Below are 20117 nucleotides of genomic sequence, written 5' to 3'. Positions count from 1 at the left end.
TGGTGGAATATCGGGATGAATGCGTACGCGCCTCGTGTCAGAAGGCAGAGCGTGTGACGTCGCATGGGTGGCTACTAAAGGGCAACGTATTGGCTGCTAAGGCTTACCGTGGTGTTGGCTCTGGCAAAGGCAAGGAATCTCGTCACAAGAAGTCTTTGGAACTGGGTTAAGCTTGAGAAAGAAGGCTTGACCAAACTGGGGATTATAGCGTTTGCAATTCTTAGGACAAATTTTTGGCTTGCTGCAATGGCGACGTTCGTGGCTGTATACCGCAGCTGGGTCAGTTTTAGTGGCTCGAAGATGAGACGTCCCTATGCTGCCGACAACCAGACCTCACCAAGAATGTGAGGGAGAACATCATCTTCCAGAACAGCAGCTTTAACAACTCGTGTGATTGGGCCAATTGATATTTTTAGAAATCCAGCACCAACAGGAAGCATTGTGCCTTCTCTGACAACAGCAAGAGGGGGCTCAGTCTATGGGATGACCATGCTAACAGGTATACAGGCTTTAGATATCAGTGTCACTCTGGATACAGAGTCAGGAAACGCTTTGCATTCACCGGCTCCCATGACAGCTCCGTTTGAAAAGGGGCACTGCTGCTACGAGGCGTCGAGGGTAATGGGCGCACTGTGCAAGGCCGGAGGCATTGCTTTGAATGTCGTCGGAGTCACTGACGATAGTGGCTGTGGTAAACGGCTGGCACTCATAAGGCATTTGGATGTCATATTCTCCAAGACATGACATTGGTAGCAGACAGCTTGAGCCAGGTTTTGTCCACTACGTAAAGCTGGACCGCCGTACTGTGCAACGGCACACTGGTTCCAGCTTTCCAATGGGGTCTGAGATGCTTTCATAACCTGTTCTTGCCGCTCAATGACGGACAATTCTGTGGAAAAAGTGTCGTTGAGAGCCGAGCTCCACGTGGTTCAGGTGGCGCACTAGTTCCCAAACGCAAGGAGCCAGATTCATGCAGAACCTATCAGCTTGCTAGTAACTATCGGGCATGTGGTGACAACATCTCATGAAGAAAGCTGCTGTACTCGTCGCACTTCATCAAGCCTTATAATAATGATGTGGTTGTACGAGCCGTCAAAGTGCGGGATGGAAGATGACAAATCCGGCAGTGTAGTAGTCACCGTTGCTGTTCAAACTATACTGCAGCAACTATAGCTGTTGAAAAATCCAGGCAAGACTCTGTACCAAAGCTGGGTCGAAGGCCAACGCTCGTGCACCGGTTGTGATGGACACGTTGGTTTCCGCTGGTAGCGTCAGTTCACGGTGCTGCCGAATGTCAGCTTCCAATCGCTGAATTAGGTCTGCTTTCGAACCGGTGGCATCCACCTGACGACGTGTCAATTCTTTCCGTGCGAGGTCGATGCCGCGGAGCGACATTGTCAGTGGGTCGATATGCTTCCAGACAATTGCCGGCACCTTATTTCGCGCAGCCGGCTGTAGGCAGGCGCTCACTAACAAAACACCGTGGGCTTTCTTCGCGCTTTAGAAAATTCACCACCGCTCGAAGGATTAAACCGCGAAATGCTGGTCTTGGCTTAGATATACGCGCTTCCACAGGGAAGCGCACGCAGACGCGCACTAAGAGCCGAGCGAACAGTGGGAACCGCTTTGGCCAGGAATTAGAGAGTTTTATGAAACCGTAAAATGCTTGCGTTAGCGTTAGCGTGTTCCGCACGCTAACCCTTTGCGGGACCCTGTTCGATAGAGCTTTAGTACAGCGTCTAATAACGACGCGCGGCAAAGTGCAGAACTTCACCTCGCCATCTACGTGCGAGTAGTCAAAGCTCTTCAGACGATCGGCTCACCATCTAATTATTAGCAGACAAAAGAGCAGTTTTTGTTAGTCGACCGTTTTAGAATAGCGCTTGTCGCCTTACGTACGTTAACCGCAAGCACCTTTGCAGGACGTTACGTTAAAATACAGGGCGCTTTCTGCTGCCTTGTGACAAACGTGTCCAAGCCAAGATAATCCATTAGCAACCATCCTTTCGTTGCCATGCGGATGCGTCTCGTCAGGCCTACGGACGCCAGAATCGCCGAATGATCTGAGAAATTCGATGCGCTAGGCGCTCATAACAGGCGTTTCAGGTGAGTTTAGAGGAAATGAAAGCTCATTTCAATAGTTATTGGCGATCAACCAGGGTGAGTGCGTAACCATCACGATCTTTCACGGTGAAGTGGGAGCCATGGGTGCCGCTAGGTTTGACGACGCTATTTCTTAGCGTCCGTGCTTTGCGAGCGTTAGCATCTCCAGCTAAATTCCGAAAATAGCGGAGGCACGCTATGCGCAAAGCCACTGTATTGTTCTGAGCGTGCGCCATGGGGCCCCGCTATATTTTAGTGTGTGGCGTGGTGCCACTTACGCTATACTAAAACTGTGTAATGACAGACAGACTAGCGAAGGCGGGCTTGGTTGCCGGGTCTTTGGTGCACTGGTGTAGCTGAATGGCTGGGCAGTGGCTCGGGCGTCGACTGCGCCAGATGTGATGGCCGGATCTGAAGGCTAGATCATTAGCGGGACAAGTCGAGGCCACATAAGCTCTTGAACCGAACAAGTTTGTCACAGTGCTCAACCGAAACTCGTCCGTCCGCGCCGGCGGGGGGAAAGAGAGGGGGAGAAAAAAAGAGCGAGCATACGAGCCTGGGCCTCGCTAGGGCCTGGTGTCGCGAAGGCGTAAAGAAGGCGCCCGAGGTGGCGCCAGCGATCAGTTACGCTGAGAAGGGGTCTCACCTATAAATGCGCTCACCATAATGTAGCAATTAAAAGCAAAATAATGTGTCTATAATTCTTCAATTATTCAACGTCTTCTTTCTTTACGAATTCGTATAAATTTTGAGTTCTCCCAGCTGCCTGATACACATGAAGTCGTAATGGTTTGAGTATAGAGGGTCACGCGCTGTAGTAAATTTAGGAAAAAAATATTATATACGTACAAAATCATTTATTCTGCAACATTGTACAGCTTCATAAGCAATATATAACAGCAGACAGATAACAATAATTTCATCGTCCTAAAATAGTGACCTCCAGCGCTCGCACTCCTTCGCACGGAATCCCTTTGTCTCATTGAAGTGGTTGTTATCCATGAGAACCATAGTGGGTGAGCGCTTCGTGTACTTCGGCCACTTCTGCTTGTTCGGCAGCTCGGGAACCCTATTGGAAGAGAATGGGTCTCACGTTACACTGGAAGAACCAGCAATCCGACATACAAGGTATTTACACGAACAAACGCAAGCAGCATCACGCCCTTACAAAACAGAGTGAACTGCAATCTAGCATAGATCGTGCCTCGTCCACTATTTCAATGCAATTAGCATTTTAGGATACTTCACAGAATTTTTGCGAGCTATCTGTCTACCTGTCTGCAACTACTTACTTAACAGGGAGAGGCGGTTGATATTGGAATGCATCATGTAACCGCGCAAACAGCAACGGAAGAAGAAGCCCTGTGTGTTTCCTTCTTCGACCGTTGTTGTTTGCGCGGTTACATAATGCATTCCAATGTAACTGCTTTCCTGCCAGTTAGGTCACGCTGTCTATGGATGGCACATCGGGCGGCTGCGCGGAGGTAAGCGGGTTCAAAACGAACTTACGGAATAACTTGGATCACTGATCACATGTTGGTTTCAAATGAACCTACATGACCCCAACTTAAGTCACTAGGTATGTGCTATTGATTATGTGCCGCTCCTAAACGAAACTATTTGACGCCAACTTGGGCTCTTCGGTTTGAGCCACAGAGTATGTGCCGCAATTGAATGAGAAAAAAAGAATCGCAGAACCCATCTCACGATGACTGCCGATGGCAAGGCCTTTAGCATTGAATCGATATAGCGACACAAACTATTGCCGCTGGCGACACGAGTTATATATGGGGCGTGTAATGCAGCAGGACTCCTTTTTCTCCCTTCGATAGATGGACGGATGGATGCTATGAGCGTCGTCTTTAGAACAGGGCAGTGGCTTGCCCCACCAACCTCTTGTCATTATATGGCCCAATATCCAACCTATGCTAAATATAAAAGAAAAAAAATGAAAAAAAAAACCAACCATGCATTCCCATAACCAAATTTTTTGACCCCCTATTGTGAACTTCGTTTTGCTCGCGTCCGTTGTTTTTCGTTTCCATACTTTTCTTCCACCTAACTAACAATCGCCGCTTACTAATCTCTACTGCGGGCACGTTTACTTTCCCACTGCTCTCGCTCAACCCAAGAGCTTCAAGTAGCCCATAGGTGCCTAAATCGACCACTGGGCAGATATCTACACATTCGAATCAAACATGCTCCGTAGCTTCCCTACCTTTACCGCAGCAAGCACATGCTTATTCTTTCTTCCTTCTTATGTCTGGCTTTATAGGCGCGTTTTGTAAGGAATCCTGATCTCCCTTTGAAAAGTAATGAGCGTCCCTTTGAGTTATCATAAATTGTTTCTTTCCTGATTTCATTTTCTTCCTCTTGAGTAGTTACTCATGGCAGCTTTCTATTCCATCGTCGCCAACCATGAGATTATTTCAGCCTCTCTGATTTCCCGCTTGACCTTCTCTGTTGGTGTGTTGCTCACCCTACAGGCCGCATAGTTGCTGGTAAGCTTCCTAGTTCTTTTCCTCCACTATGTATCAGTGTTTTCCTGTACAAATACTTCAGCACTCTCCGAGCCCATTTACTTCCTTCCATAGTCCTCAGTCGTTCTTCATAATCCATTTTACTATGAGCTGCCCTCAATTCAAAACTTGTCCAGCCCATATCACCCTGCACAGCTTCATTTGTGGTCTTCCCGCGAGCGCCAAATGCGAAGTGCCCACTGACTGACCTTTAGTTGCCATCAAATCCTGATTGTACCATTCATTTCAAGCAAACAACCGCATTTCAAAATGCTATTCCTGGAACCATTACATCATTCCACATACCTCAGATCACCTCGTAAATATTGTATCCCCATAGCGCTATGTGTTTCATTATAGGCGCATTTCTATTCCGCTTTGCTGTAATAGTTTTTGCTATTTCCATGTATCTGTTGCCTCCGTTTATCCATATAACAAGGTATTTATATTCTTTTACGCGAGGTATTTCCTGGCCCTGAATTGACACTGTGTGTTCATTGTTTTCATTGAATACCATAGCGCCTGCCTTTTTAACGCTAAATTTCATAGCTAAATTCTCGCCTTCCTGTCCACAGATATTAACCAGACGTTGCATATCACTTTGCTTGTTAGCTAGCAACCCAATGTCGCCCGCACAAGGCAAACCTGGAAACTGCTCTTCTACTTCTGTACCCGCCTGTTTATATGAGATATTAAACCTGATATTACTTTCTTCTAGCGCTCTCTGCATCCTCGCCATGTACATCATAAACAGGGGTGGGAATAAAGGGCACCCCTGCCTCAGGTTTTTGTTGCTATCAACTTTCTCCTCTCTCCTCATTCCTTCCCATTAAACGCACACGGTATTTTCTAGGCAGATTTCTCTCAAAAGCAGTAGACACTCGTCGCCTAAGAATTTTCTTCCGGAATATCCCACAAATGTTGCGGTCTCCTTTGCCATACGCTCCAGTAATGTTTAAAACGGCCTCATATAACGATGTTTTCTACTCTTGATATTTTAATAGACTGAGTAAGAACAAATAAGTTATCATCCAACCGCCTACCAATTCTGAAGCCATCGTGAAGTTCTCCCAAAATGCTATTATTATCTGCCCATGCTCGCAAATTTAATGTCACATCTTGCATTGCTAACCTGCATATTACCGATGTAGTGGTCAACGATCTATATGAGTGAATTCTATCTTTCTCCCCCTTACCTTTATAAATTATATTCATTCTTGTCGCCAACTGTCTGGTATTGATTTATCTTTTAAGCATTTTTCTACTGCTTTCAACTTTTTCGACCTATTTCATTAATCAGCCTAACGGGAGCCTCGTCTAGCTCTAAGGCTGTTCGCTTCGGAATTTTGTCTTCGGCTTTCTTCGAGTTGAAATTTCTCAGCACCAGCTCCCTTTCAATCTGGTTCTCTTTCATGCTCTTTTTTTCTTCAAATACAACCTCGTCATTGCCTTGGAAAGATTCGGCTGTTATGTTTCGGATCTTAATTAACGCCACGTCTCCTTTCAGTTTGTTTCCATCTTTGTCTAGGTTTGGTTGTTGTAGTGTTCCAGACTTCCTGCCTTGGTAAGTTTATGTGATTCCAAAATATTCCAGCTGTGGCCTTCTTTTTCTCGCGTATTTCTAGCAACCAACGTTCACTTTCACCATTTATCTTTGCTTGAACCAGTATTTGAACCATTGATTCTTTCTCCCGGTATCTATCCCATTTTATGGCTACTTATTCCTGCGGCAACAGATATTACTTCCCTAGGAGCATTGGGCGCCATCTGGCGGCACCACTGCGAAGCCTGCATGTGGCCTCAGAAATGCATGGCGCACCGATGCGCACGAACGCTGAGAAACGCGGCCCGCCGCAAGTGAGCTGCTCTCGCGCCTCCTTGTGGACACTCTGCGCCATGAAGTGAGGCTGCCGAGATGTTTGCGCGTGGCCTCCGAGACTAGAAGCGTGGCGCGCCAATGCCTGCGAACGCTGACAACTGATCTCTCGCTTGCCGCAAAGCAAGTGTCACATATCCAGTGACCCAAGTTGGGGAGAGGGTCATGAAAAGGCAGCACACATCATTAAATTCATGTAGCAGCTCGATGAAGTTCTGGCACGAAGGATGCTCCTTGAAAATTGGCACATAACCCAGTGCATTTGTGAACTGAGTTTTGGCGCTTTAGGTGTCAAAAACGCGATTTTAATATGAGGCACGCCATATTGGCGGACTCCGTATAAATTTTCACCCTATGGGATGTTTAAAATGCCCCCGATGCACGGAATACAGGCGTTTTTAACTTCGGCCCCATCGAAATGCGGCCGCCGCGGCCAGGATTTGATTCCGCGACTTCATACTTAGCAGCGCCACACCATAGCCGCTAAGCCACCACGGCGGGTCAGTGCCTCTGTGGCGCAGCCTGCGAAAGCGTCGGGTTGCCGTCCTTCAGGAACGCTTGTGAAATGGGTTAAATTGTGCTCAGCGTTGGATAAATTCAAAAGATCCTTTTCGTCATTGTAGAGCGGCACCTTCTCAGCGGGACATACCTAGTTACTGTTAGCGAAGTTCAGGTCAAATACGTTTATTAAATAGTGGCACCTGCTACTCGCACATACCCAATCGCCTAAGTTGGCCTCAAAGGGGTTCATTAAAGATCAGCTCAGACCGAGCAGCACGTACCAATTTTTCTAAGTCCGCTCCAAAGTGTTTCTTCGAACAGCTGTACCTACGTAGTCCCACATCTACAGTGCCCCATCTCGGCGTGAAAGAAGTTCTTTGAAGAACGACACATATGTACACATTGGCACATACACACTGACCTAAGTTGGTCCAACGGTTGATGTTGAACCCCGTTCTCCTAACGCAGCGCCCCGATGCGCTACCTATTCCACCACCGACTACCCAGTGATTCAGTTAAGCAGGAAAACGGTTACAGACATACGTACGTAGTTAGACCTAAAAAAACATGGGTGAAGGGCCCTAAGAATGATAAAAGAATAAAAGGTCCTGTGTAACCCACGCCACATATAATTAAATGATCCTTACTCAATATATGATGAAATACCGGAGAACCGATGCGGAGGCCACGGGGCGGCACTTCAGGCAAGAAACTGCTGGGCACAGCGCAAACATGTTTGCAGCGAGCAAAATAGCTGATAAAAAATCTTTATTGCTGGTGCTAGTGACAATGTGTAAAAGTATGGTTCGACGTATAACGTATAGAACGCAAAGTTAGCGTTTATTGGCCTAGCAACTAACGAGAATTCCTGTCTGGCAGACAGGCCCCTAGAATTTGTGCAAGAGCACGTTCATCAAGGCCACCTACTCACAGGGGACCCTCATAATGTGAAGAAAATCATAGAGGGACGAAAATGGCTTGAAGTACACACGGTAGGCAATAAAGTCGTGACCGACAGCTTACCGCTATGTTACCACCATCTTGAAAAAAATTGCATCCTATCTGTAGTAACAATTGGGCACAACCTTGGAGATTAACAAAGAAGCTAAGCACTGCGCAATGAGCGATGGAACAAGAAACGTTAGGATTAACTTTAAGAGAGAGGAAGACAACGGTGTGGAATAGAGTCAACGGAGGTATCCGGTACTGTATACGATATTAACAGAAGGAAATGCAATTGACCGTGGCATCTATTGCGTGCTGAAGATAACCAGTGGTTTATCTGCAGTTATAGAGCAGACACCTTAAGGAGGAAACTACATTCGAGTGTGGCGAATGACTAGATGGTGGGAATAAATTAGGAAATTTGCAGGCATGAAATACGGCTGGCCTGCGCAAGACAGAGGTGACAGGAAATCGCTAGCAGAAGCCTATAGAGGACATATAAATTGTTTTGAATACCTTTATGTTTAGGAGCTTTTGTTTATCTTATGGATACCTTTGTGCACCATGTTCACCACTGTGTTTTTTTTTAATTAGGCACATAGCGACTGGCTGAGCTCTACACTGTGTTTATCTTAACCATTGCAGAAGTATTGACTGATACGCAATTAAAAAGAAGACAAAGGAAGGTACGAACCCGCTTTCACTGAAGCTTGCCAGCATCCGCATGAAGGCCTCACTCATGCGCCCATCCGGAGAGTCTGGCTGCACAGCGTAGGGTACGCCGAACACGAACTGCAGCTCAGTGGAGTGAGGCGCTCCCATCCAGGCCGGCAAGTTGAAGGCGTCGTACTTGTGCCCGAAGACGTAGACGAACACCCTGTTGCCCCTCTCACTGTGCTTCTCCGCAGTGAACCGCAGCGGACAGTTGAACATCCGGTCGGACGCGTAGTCCAGGTGCTGGCGCCTGAGCGCGCTCTTATCGCCTTCGGGCGCATCGTTGGTGTACTTGTCCTCGATGTCCGGTATGCTCTCCTTCACCCACTTGGACACAACAGTGCGAAGCGACTGGTCGAGGTTATCGGGTCCATTCGCGTCGAGGTCTTCGGGCAGGAGATCTGGTAGTGGCGGGAACAGAAGCATCATTGCCCCCTCGTCCGAAGTGACGCCAGCCAGGATGTCGACCGGCGCAAAGAAACCGCGGTTCATGGCCACCAGCGGCATCCTTGGCAGGAAGGCGTCGTGGTAGGTCGGGAGGAAAGGAAGCATTTTGGGGGCGATGCTCTCTACGGCAGCCTTGACGAGCTCGTCGGCCGACTTCTTCCGGAAGCAGTCAATGATGTCCTCCGCGTTGGACGAGAGGTCAATGTTGCCGCCCTTGGAGCAGCCCACAATGTTGGCCACCTTGTTGCCCTTGACCATGCTCTCGTGGACCATGTCCCACAAGTCGATGTTGTACATGGTGCCGCTCATCAAAACGGCTCTCTTGAAGAGGCCCTCGCTCATCGGAGACATGACGTGCGCGTGCGCGCTAGTTCCACCCGCGCTTTCTCCGAACAGAGTCACGCGATCCGGGTCGCCTCCGAAGGAGTTGATGTTCCGCTGCACCCACTTCAGGACCGCGACTTGGTCAAGGAGACCAGCGTTGCCCGGTGCCTCGGGTGAGTTGGCGCTCAGAAAGCCCAGAATGTTGAGACGGTAGTTCCCGGATACGACGAGGACGCCCGTAGTCGCGGCGAGCACTGCGCCGTTATACCCCCACTCACTGGCACTGCCAAAAGTGAAGCCGCCTCCATGGAACCATACCAACACGGGTTGGTGCGAGCCCGAGTTCATGGCTTTCTCAGGAACCCAAACGTTGAGGTAGAGGCAGTCTTCTGTGAACGTTACGTTGCCCATCGGGTGCATCGGCAACTCCACCTGGAAGAGAATTATTAAAATCGTTGGGCAAATAGGAAAAGAAAGCTTCCGTGAGACAAGTCCATGAAGATTCTCTGGATCAAGAAACCAATGAAGTTAGGGACTTTTGTAATCGCACATTAAAGACAAGTCAATAAGATAAAAAATCGAGTTGAATATACACTAAACCTCAGAATGAAAATGCTTCTTTCCTAACGAGTTATATACTTACACTTACTTTCACTCAAGTACTCCAACTAGCACAATTAATCCTGGATAAATATAAGTACCTAGCTTGCTGAGATGCATCGTTTACGACAACTATGTTTCGCTGCTCCTTCTTTTCTTTGCCAATGTCCTTGCAGATCAGTTGCAACACGTACTAGGTTTCATGTGAAACCTATACAATGTAACGCGAATGTCGTCACAAACAAGAAGGTCTTTCCTCTCTTCGTATCCTCTTTCTGCAAACGAGCGTCATTCCTGCCTTGGTGGCCTTCTTCCGCAAGACTTCTGCGCTGTAGTTTGCAAAGTATAAGAACTCCTCCGTATGTAGATAACTAGATACAAATTTACGAAGGATTTCACACTAGCGGTACAATTATTATATTAAGACGTTCAGAAGTTAATTTTATTCACATGCGAATTCCTTGCCGAAGGTTTCTTACACGTTCCGCATATAGTTCTGAACAGCAAAATACATGTTCTAGCATTATCAATGGGACAACACCCTCTAATACTTTGTTCAACAAAACTTCTTCCCGTACAATGTTCAAATGCAAGTTCAGCAATGGCGCTCCACTTTTCGGTGAAGTGGACGTCGTCCTGTTTGACTTTTTTGAGCAAGAGTGTAGAGCAGTGCGCGCTGTTATTAACAGGCTGATCTCTAAGACGCTGGGTGCATAGACAGAAGCCTCCAGCTAGGGAACTCAGGCACCTTCAGGCACTACACTGAAAGGAGGAAGGAGCGTTTTGGCGTCTCTAAGCACCAGGCTACCAACAATAGCCAAAAGACGCCTGAATACAACGCGTACGGAGCGTGTGCCTTCTGCTCTGCCGTGGGCCCACTACACCCCATTTAAATTTCAGAACGATTAAGGCATGGACTCAGCAATGTTTCTGATAACTCTGTGAGCAGTCAATGATCACCCTTTCTTTTCTTCGTTATTTTTTTGAAAAAAAAGAGCCTCGAGCAGCCATCTTGAATTTTGCAGCTGGCGCGAGCAAGCGCCTCCCGATGTTATCCCAGTGGCCTGGGGAGAAGGGGGGACAATGTAATGGACAATGGCACGGGCGACAATGTAAATGTTTGAAGCATGTGAAACGTAAATGCAAGGTGGGACATGCTGTAGCGTATTTCTAATGCCGATTCCAGCATTACAAGCCTGGGGCAGAACCTTGAGTAGAAATCATTTCGCAAGTCTTGATATAGAGCTTTTGTCCTCGTTTCTCGCGCTGCAGTTCGGATGCTACTGCGTGACATGTCATAACAGACGTTATTGCGTGAACCCGATCATAAATTTAGTAAGCTAGCTTTTTAAATATTATGTACTGGCAAACTAGGGGTTCCTTAGACGTCATTCTAGAGATATATTATGGCACTGACATCACTATGCATGCCCGTCTTCACAATCAAACCCATATCAAAACCAGAGCCTACTCCCCTTTTAAGCGTTGTGCTTCCTGGGGGCGAATCAACACCCCTTGTATTTGCTGCTGAGGGATGCTATCTCTGCCATCTACATTGACTTACCTCGTAAGATAGCTCAAGCAAGCCAAATTCTAGGGTAATGACAGAACTACTGCATTCCTGATCGATGAATTTAGCTACATGCAGGGGTGCTAGTCCAACCTAAAGTTATTGCTTTAAGGTATCCAAGAAAGGGGCACTGAACATCGTTCTTTGTAGCCTGTGGATCATCCTTCCATTTTTCACGTGCTACCTAGGCGTTTATTGCAAACTAGGACGAGCAACCACGTCTTTTTGGTGACGTTAATTGATAAAAGCCATGTTTCCCTCTGACAATGGCAACTATATATTCGCAGCTGTGCCTATTTTGTTGCTTTCTGCATCTTCCACGATTACCGCTAGTGCCACAGCCCGCTTAGGACTGCAGTATGTTAAAATTTAATGTAAATGAAGTTAATTTTTGCTGATTACCAAAGTGGCACTGGCGCGCCCGCATTTCTCACGTCGTCAGGCGCCCACCGCATGTTCCTCACCTGTGGGCAAGCCGTGGATCCCGCGGTCGCGTCGAGGATGTCCCGCCAAGGCGTCTTTGGCTGAGGAGGCTTGAATCGAAGCTTTCCCACGGGCGGCTCGGCAAACGGAATGCCGCGGTACTCTTCGACGACCTTATTGTCCAGGACGTGCACCACCTTCCCACGGACACGTCCCTCGGTGGTCACCCTTTCCACGTGCATGTCGTCAGCCGCAGCGGCCAGCGCGACTACGACAAGCAGGCCGAGCGCTGCTCTCGCCGCCATGCCTCCTGGTAGCTCCATCTGCGTGAGTTTGACGGCAGCGGTAAGAATAAAATCACACGGTCACTCGAGAATCAACGAAAGCACTCTGTAATTCGCCAAATCAATCGATCTGAAAGGCATAAGCATAATACGTTCTCCTATATGGCAACAAAACCTAACACGATCACCTAATTCGCTCCTCTTGACTACAAGCTAGTCAATTCACGCCTATTCCGAAGAACACAATTATATATATATATATATATACATAGATCAGCACCGGCAGTACCTATACTTCTTTTGGGGTAGTCAGGGTACATGCGGCGTCACACACTCGAATGGTCAGATGATAAATAACATGTGATGATAAATACCAATATTGAAGAAACAAACGAATACCACTCTCATTGCTTTCTTAATCACGTCGTGTAGTTATATTGAGGCGTATAACTATCTTGCATGACTACAAGCGCACCGTGCACACGTGTAAATGCGGCCAGGACTAATCACTTCCGTCGTGTTGTGTGCCTCTCATAGCCTTTTTAATATATATATATATATTCTAGAAAACGGCATTCATAAGCGATTAGTTATGAAACTAGCCATAAGCTAGGGCGACTAAGGGCAAAGACATAGTTGGAATAAGCTTTTCCCGCTTCTAGGGCGTTTTTTACCTACTTGAACAACCTTGTTGAACGAAACCGAGATCGGTCTCCACGAATAGTCATAGCTGTGCGGCTGCATATTCGATACCATCCCTCGGCGCTGCATGGTCTGGCCATTTGGACTGTTCGGCCTCTTCGACTATTGCAGAGAGTGCCGCTATTTCTGGCACCCTTCACGAACTGAAGAGTGTAACCACGCAGAGTGGAATCATATTCCCTGATTTGAAATGGGCAATTCAGCAACTATATCGTGGCCTATTCGCACACTAATTCTGCTGTACGCCGCTAGCCTTAGATAAAGAAGTCGAAAATAAAACGAGAAATAAAGTGACGTCTGTGCGGATATCTTCACACGTGGGTGTTACTGCTAATGAAGGAGCTTATGCTGTTGTTAATAAAGCACTATAAAGGTATACATCAGTTAAAGCTCTCCCTAACGAAGCATTTAGTCACCTCTTTTGCTCACGTTGGGTAGTGCTGCATGAGACCTGCGCTGTAAAGACACTTCCCCACAAGGAAGTAACCCTAATAGAGAGAGTAAAAACGGGATTGGCCTGGACTCCTGTATGGGCATTTAAGGTCGTTCGTGCGGCGTATCAGCGAAGAGCCTCATTTAGAGAACTGCGTATTCTTTTGCAAGTGCATCTGTTGTGAAAAGAATAGCGCTCTGACAGCATCAAAAGAAGAAAGTTTCCTTATGAGAAGATAGAGCAGTATTATTTTCTCGGAATGAACTGCTTACAGTTCGCTCGGAGATGCCACGCATTAAAATAGCATTTCTGTAAGACACTGAATGATCGACTGATGGTGACTCATATTCACGAAACGAAAAGAGAATTTTAATTTCCGATATCCAGTGTTTTACGAAAATAGTGCAAAAGTGTAGGCTTCAAGAATTAGAAGCCCGAAATCTACAATTCCGTAACTCTGCGCCAAAAGCGTGTCCCAGTTTTGTAATCTGCATCTGTTAGAGCATCTCAAGTGGAGAAAGGTTATGCATAAATGTACAGCTTACGTAAAATTGTTGCAACGCTTATCAGCACACGATTTTAGGGCACTAAAGAGGCACACGCAAGAGAAACAGACAGACATACAGAGGGCTGGTGTTTCTCCCTTGCGTGTCATTTTGGCGCCCTACAACCACAGTGTCTAAGAATTTTTATTAAAGTCTTTACCAAGCTTTGGAAAGCTACTCCCCAATTAGCGGCATATTTCAGAACGTTATATAATACATTAATCTTGCCCATTTGAGATGTATTGTTAGGTGGAGTTCACTAAATTCTGGCATGCTTCCTTGTGCTGAATTTCACAATCGTAAGATTAATACTTCAGGTTTAAATTAGCAGCACTCTTGAACAGTCCCACCCACTTTTCTCTAACGACTCTCTGTTAAGTCGTTTTCGTGGGCCAAACCGGAAGGTCGTGCAGTCAAAACATATTTGCTGCTCTCGTTTGTACGTGCCACCACTGGCTGTATGTCACTCTTCAACAAATGTCTCTGTCGCCAACTTGAGTGAATGCCACTGGGTCCACTTCGTATGTGTAACTCTGTATCACATGATGATGCGTGGTATTTAATGGTGCAAGGGCCAGTTATGGTAAAAAACGCCCAAGCACCTAATCATGAGTTTTCATGGAGGTGTGAAGAAGAAGACGCGCCTCGCGGCACAGACACATCGCCAACGCGCGGCTCGGCCCCGCTCGCGCTGTTGATTACTGTCGCCTTTTTTGGACAGTGCTTCGGGCTGTCTCGCCGTTCCCGGTCGCCGCGCTTTTGCCTTAGGAGCCGCCAATAAACCTCTTCTCAATTGGTGGAGGTGCTGGGACTCAAACCCCGTCGCTTGTAACCCTGGAGCTGCGATCAAGAACGCTATCGCCCGCCATGACCGACAGCTCATCCCAAACGGCGCCGACGCCACAGTCCGTCACTTGCACCGGCGTTGCACGACAACGCGACCCCAAGATCTTCAGCGGTGCAGACGACGACGACGTAGAAGACTGGTTGGCGTCATATGAACGGGTGAGCGCGCACAACAAGTGGGATGATCCAGCGAAGTTAACCCACGTCATCTTTTATCTGGCTGGTGTTGCCCAACTCTGGTTTCACAACCACGAAAGTGACTTACCCACATGGTCAATCTTCAAGACAACCTTTACAGAAGTGTTCGGCCGACCCGCTGTTCGCAAACTGCGCGCTGAACAACGCTTGCGCGCCCGAGCACAGCAGTCGGCAGAAACATTCACGAGCTACATTGAAGACGTCGTGGACCTGTGTAAACGAGTCAACGCGGCAATGCCCGAAGCTGAGCGAATTCACCATATCCTGAAGGGCATCGATGACGGCGCTTTCCAGATGCTTCTCGCCAGGAATCCGCGCACTGTGTCCGAAGTCGTCAGCCTATGCCAAAGTTATGATGAGTTACGGAAGCAACGCGCTTCGACTCGGCGTGCTCTGGGCAGCGACGACTTGGTGGCAAGCATTGACAGCATGTACGACCCATGGTCATTACTTCAACGGGTCAAGGACTTCGTGCGTGAGGAAGTTGCCCGCCAACTTTCTTTAGTCCCCTTCACTCAGGAGCCCACCTCCCGTCTTCCAAACACGCTCCGCACTCTCATCTCCGAAGAGGTCGCTCAAGTTGTCCCTTCCGCACATCATCAGCCGCCTGCAGCCACGAATCTCAACTCTGCTCTGGCAGTGCAGCCTGTCGCGACTCCTCCCACCTATGCGCAGCCAGTCCTGCCTGTGGCTGCGCCTCTTACGTACGCGCAGGTAGTACGCAGGCCTCCGCCTGCGTCTTTCGCGACCCATTCCCAACCGGTGCCACCGGAAGCCCATGCTGCATCTTGGACCGCACCGAGAGCTAATCCTTGGAGGACGCCTGATAATCGTCCCATCTGCTATTCTTGCTGCACTCCTGGACACGTCGCCCGATATTGCCGACGTCGGCCTCAAGCGTTCGGCGACGCCTCTCGGCCCTTCCAGTACGGCGGCCAGCCCTTTCGCCAATACGCCACTCCTTCCCACCAACCGTATGCTCGTGCTGACCTTCCAGAATTTCCTTCGCGTCGCTCGCCATCCCCTCGCCGACGCTCGCTCTCCCCAATGCGTCGGCGACCCGCACCACCTGATCAGGAAAACTGAACGTCGCAGTTCACGAGGCAAGAACTGCGCCCCATTCGAACTGTCTAAGTCCTCGTGCCTGTCCTGCTAACGTGGTCGAAATTAGTGTAGAAGGTGTTCCTGCATTCGCTCTTGTGGATACCGGCGCAGCCGTTTCTGTGATAGCCGCCAAACTGTGCCGTTCGCTGCGCAAGGTGACCACGCCGCTTTCTGGACTGTCGCTTCGTACGGCAAGCGCGCAGCACGTCACTCCGCACGCCGCCTGTACTGTACGTGTGCTTATTCACGGCATTGTTTACATAGTCGAGTGCATTGTTCTTCCCACCTGCTCGCATGACGTCATCCTCGGATGGGACTTCTTATCCCGTCATAAAGCCGTGATCGACTGCGCACGCGCCGAAGTTGAATTTTCCCCTTGTGACGCACCCTTGCACGAAGATTGTGACCGCCCTTCTAAACTTACCGTGCGCGAGGACACAGATATTCCACCTGGCTCCTTCGCTCTCGTACCCGTCTCTTGCGATGCCATCACTGATGCAACGGTGCTCTTCACACCTTCCGACGTCTTCATGAGCCGTAAATCTCTCCGACTACCCTTCGCAACACTTGACATGGCTGGCGGCTGTAGCAATATATACTTTTGCAATCCCCTCTGTGCGCCTATTACATTGCTCGTTGGTGAATGCCTTGGCATCGTGGAACTCCTCGACTCTTCGTCTTTGGTTGACGTCCCCGGAGACTCTTTTGATGTCGACTCCGGCCAGTCGTCTTCGATTTCCGCGCTTGAAGAGACGTCCAAGGATGCTTTCTCGAGTGCCATCGCCGATACCCTCACACCTGCCGAACGCGCCGACCTTCTTGATCTCCTGCGCCACTTTAGAAGTTCATTCGACGTTTCACAACCTCACTTGGGCCGCACGTCGGAAGTGCAGCACTACATTGACACCGGTTCACATCAGCCGTTACGTCAACGACCCTACCGCGTCTCGGCCGAAGAGCGTCGTGTCATTACCACCCACGTCGAAGATATGCTGCGCCGTGACGTTATTCAACCTTCGCACAGTCCCTGGGCATCGCCTGTCGTTCTAGTTCGCAAGAAGGACGGGTCTATTCGCTTTTGCGTCGACTACCGTCGGCTAAATAAGGTAACGCGCAAAGACGTCTATCCTTTGCCGCGCATCGACGACGCCCTCGACAGTCTTCAGGGAGCAGAATTCTTCTCGTCCCTTGACTTGCGTTCGGGGTACTGGCAGGTACCGATGGCTGCAGCCGATCGCCAGAAAACCGCATTCATTACGCCTGACGGCTTATATGAATTTAACGTAATGCCGTTCGGGCTTTGTAACGCCCCTGCCACCTTTCAACGACTCATGGACAACACGCTGCGTGGCCTCAAGTGGTCCATATGTCTGTGTTACCTCGACGATGTCGTGGTTTTCTCGCCTGATTTTCCGACTCACCTGCTCCGCCTCAGAATTGTTTTGACCTGTCTAACGAACGCTGGCCTCCAACTCAACCTCAAGAAGTGCCGCTTCGCCGCGCGAGAGCTCACCATTTTAGGCCACGTTCTGTCCAAGCACGGCGTTCTACCCGATCCTGCAAAACTTCGAGCTGTCGCTGAGTTTCCGAAGCCTCAGACCATCAAAGAACTTCGGAGCTTTGTGGGCCTATGCTCATATTTCCGGCGCTTTGTTCGGAATTTCGCTTCGATCATGGCGCCATTGACTCAGCTTCTGCGCGGTGACACCACCCTCTCCTCCTGGTCCCCTGCATGTGACTCCGCCTTCGCTACGCTGCGTCGTCTTCTCACCTCCCCACCTATTCTTCGCCATTTCGACCCGTCGGCTGCAACTGAGGTACACACAGATGCCAGCGGGGTCGGTCTCGGCGCCGTCCTCACCCAACGAAAGCCAGGCTACCCCGAATACGTAGTCGCCTATGCGAGTCGCACGCTGACGAAGCCTGAGGCCAATTACAGCGTGACCGAAAAAGAGTGCTTGGCCTTAGTATGGGCACTTGGCAAGTTCCGAGCATACCTGTACGGGCGCCCATTCGACTTGGTCACAGATCACCACGCGCTTTGTTGGCTTGCCAACTTGAAAGATCCCACTGGCCGCCTAGCCCGTTGGGCATTACGCATCCAGGAGTACGATATTCGCGTCGTATACCGCAGTGGGCGAACACACTCCGACGCCGACGCCCTGTCTCGTTCACCTTTACCTCCAGACTCGGCCTGCGGATCAACTTCCGCACACTCCATCTCATCTCTCGACATGGACTCCTTTGCCACCGCACAACGTCGTGACCCGTGGATCGCTTCTCTTTTCGACTATCTTTCTGGATCTTCGACTATCCCTGTATCCCGAACCCTCCGACGCCAAGCAGTTCATTTTGCCATTCGTGACCAGCTGCTCCACCGACGCAATTACTCTCCTGAAGGCCGTCGGTGGCTTCTGGTGATTCCCCGCAGCTTAAGGTCACAAATATGTGCCGCTTTCCACAACGATCCACAGTGTGGCCACGCCGGAGTCTTCAAGACGTACGAACGAATTCGCCACCGCTACTACTGGCGCGGCATGTACAATTTTGTACAAAAGTTTGTTCGGTGCTGTCTTGCCTGTCAACGCCGCAAATCGCCGCCTTTACGCCCGTCTGGTGCCTTGCAGCCGCTCCCGTGCCCTACCACACCCTTCGATCGCGTCGGCATCGATCTATACGGCCCGCTTCCTATGACTCCAGACGGCAATCGGTGGATCGTAGTTGCTGTTGACCACTTGACACGCTACGCCGAAACTGCTGCTTTACCAAGTGCTACGGCCCGGGATGTAGCCTTTTTCGTTCTACATCGCTTCGTGCTTCGCCACGGCGCACCTCGAGAACTCCTCAGCGATCGAGGTCGCGCCTTCCTCTCCGAAGTCGTCAAAAGTTTGCTCTCGGAATGCCGTATTATTCATCAGACAAGCACGGCATACCATCCCCAGACTAACGGACTCACAGAGCGATTTAACCGCACACTTGGTGACATGCTGTCGATGTACGTGGCATCTGATCATGGTAACTGGGACCGCATCCTTCCATTCATCACGTTCGCGTACAACACCGCGATCCAGGCCACTACGGGATTTTCACCTTTCTTCCTCCTGTATGGCCGCCAGCCTACGCATACCATCGACACGCTCCTTCCATACCGTTCTGACGCCTCCGAGTGTCTACCTGTGTCCGACGTCGCCCGACAGGCCGAAGAATGCCGCCAGCTAGCGCGCTCCTTTACGGCCGAGCAACAGCAGCGCCAGAAAGAAAACCGCACCGACACGCTTCCGAACACCACCTACGCTCCAGGCGTTCTTGTGTGGTTGTCTGTGCCTTTCCAGACTCCGGGGCTTTCCTCGAAACTCGTCCCAAAATTCGAAGGGCCTTACCGAGTCTTGGAGCAAACATCTCCGGTGAATTTTCTAATCGAGCCACTGTCACCACCTGAAGACTTGCGCCGGCGTGGACGTGACATTGTCCACGTCTCGCGTCTCAAGCCCTACCACGACCCTCTGCCTCCTGATTCTTAAGGCGCCAGGATGGCTCTTTTTGTCCGGGGGGAGATTGTGAAGAAGAAGACGCGCCTCGCGGCACAGACACATCGCCAACGCGCGGCTCGGCCCCGCTCGCGCTGTTGATTACTGTCGCCTTTTTTGGACAGTGCTTCGGGCTGTCTCGCCGTTCCCGGTCGCCGCGCTTTTGCCTTAGGAGCCGCCAATAAACCTCTTCTCAGAGGAATTAATTTCGAAAGGTTGATGATTTCGTGGGTGTGTACCACTGCACATGCGCCACTATCGCTGGCTATATGTCACTGGGGATTTGCCAGTAAGACCACTGCATATATGAAGCTCTTTAAAGAAAGCCTTTGACACCAAGGTGGGTATGTGCCGCTCTTCGATAAACACGCTGGATGCCAACTTGGTTCCCTGAGTATCAAAACAGTCACAACAACAAAAAACAACGCCTAGGGAATGACACCTGCCTAATGCTTC

At 49.5% G+C, this 20117-nt stretch overlaps 1 protein-coding gene across 1 annotated transcript in view; it reads right to left on the bottom strand.

Annotated features, from left to right (window-relative positions):
• Positions 1–2940: 2940 nt before the first annotated feature.
• Positions 2941–20117, bottom strand: part of LOC142564043 (acetylcholinesterase-like) — a 30082-nt gene continuing 12905 nt past the window's right edge. Inside the window, exons 2-4 of the mRNA XM_075674860.1 lie at positions 12064–12345; positions 8639–9861; positions 2941–3172 (exon numbers count right to left, since the gene is read on the bottom strand). Of these exons, the coding sequence (XP_075530975.1) occupies positions 3031–3172; positions 8639–9861; positions 12064–12345 (1647 nt within the window). The 3' untranslated portion in view covers positions 2941–3030. The remainder of the gene's footprint in view (positions 3173–8638; positions 9862–12063; positions 12346–20117) is intronic.

Source organism: Dermacentor variabilis, chromosome 11, assembly GCF_050947875.1.
Source record: "Dermacentor variabilis isolate Ectoservices chromosome 11, ASM5094787v1, whole genome shotgun sequence".
Classification (NCBI taxonomy): Eukaryota; Metazoa; Arthropoda; class Arachnida; order Ixodida; family Ixodidae; genus Dermacentor; species Dermacentor variabilis.
The sequence above is the reverse complement of the archived record's forward strand: the minus strand, read 5'-3'. Positions and strand labels throughout refer to the sequence as shown.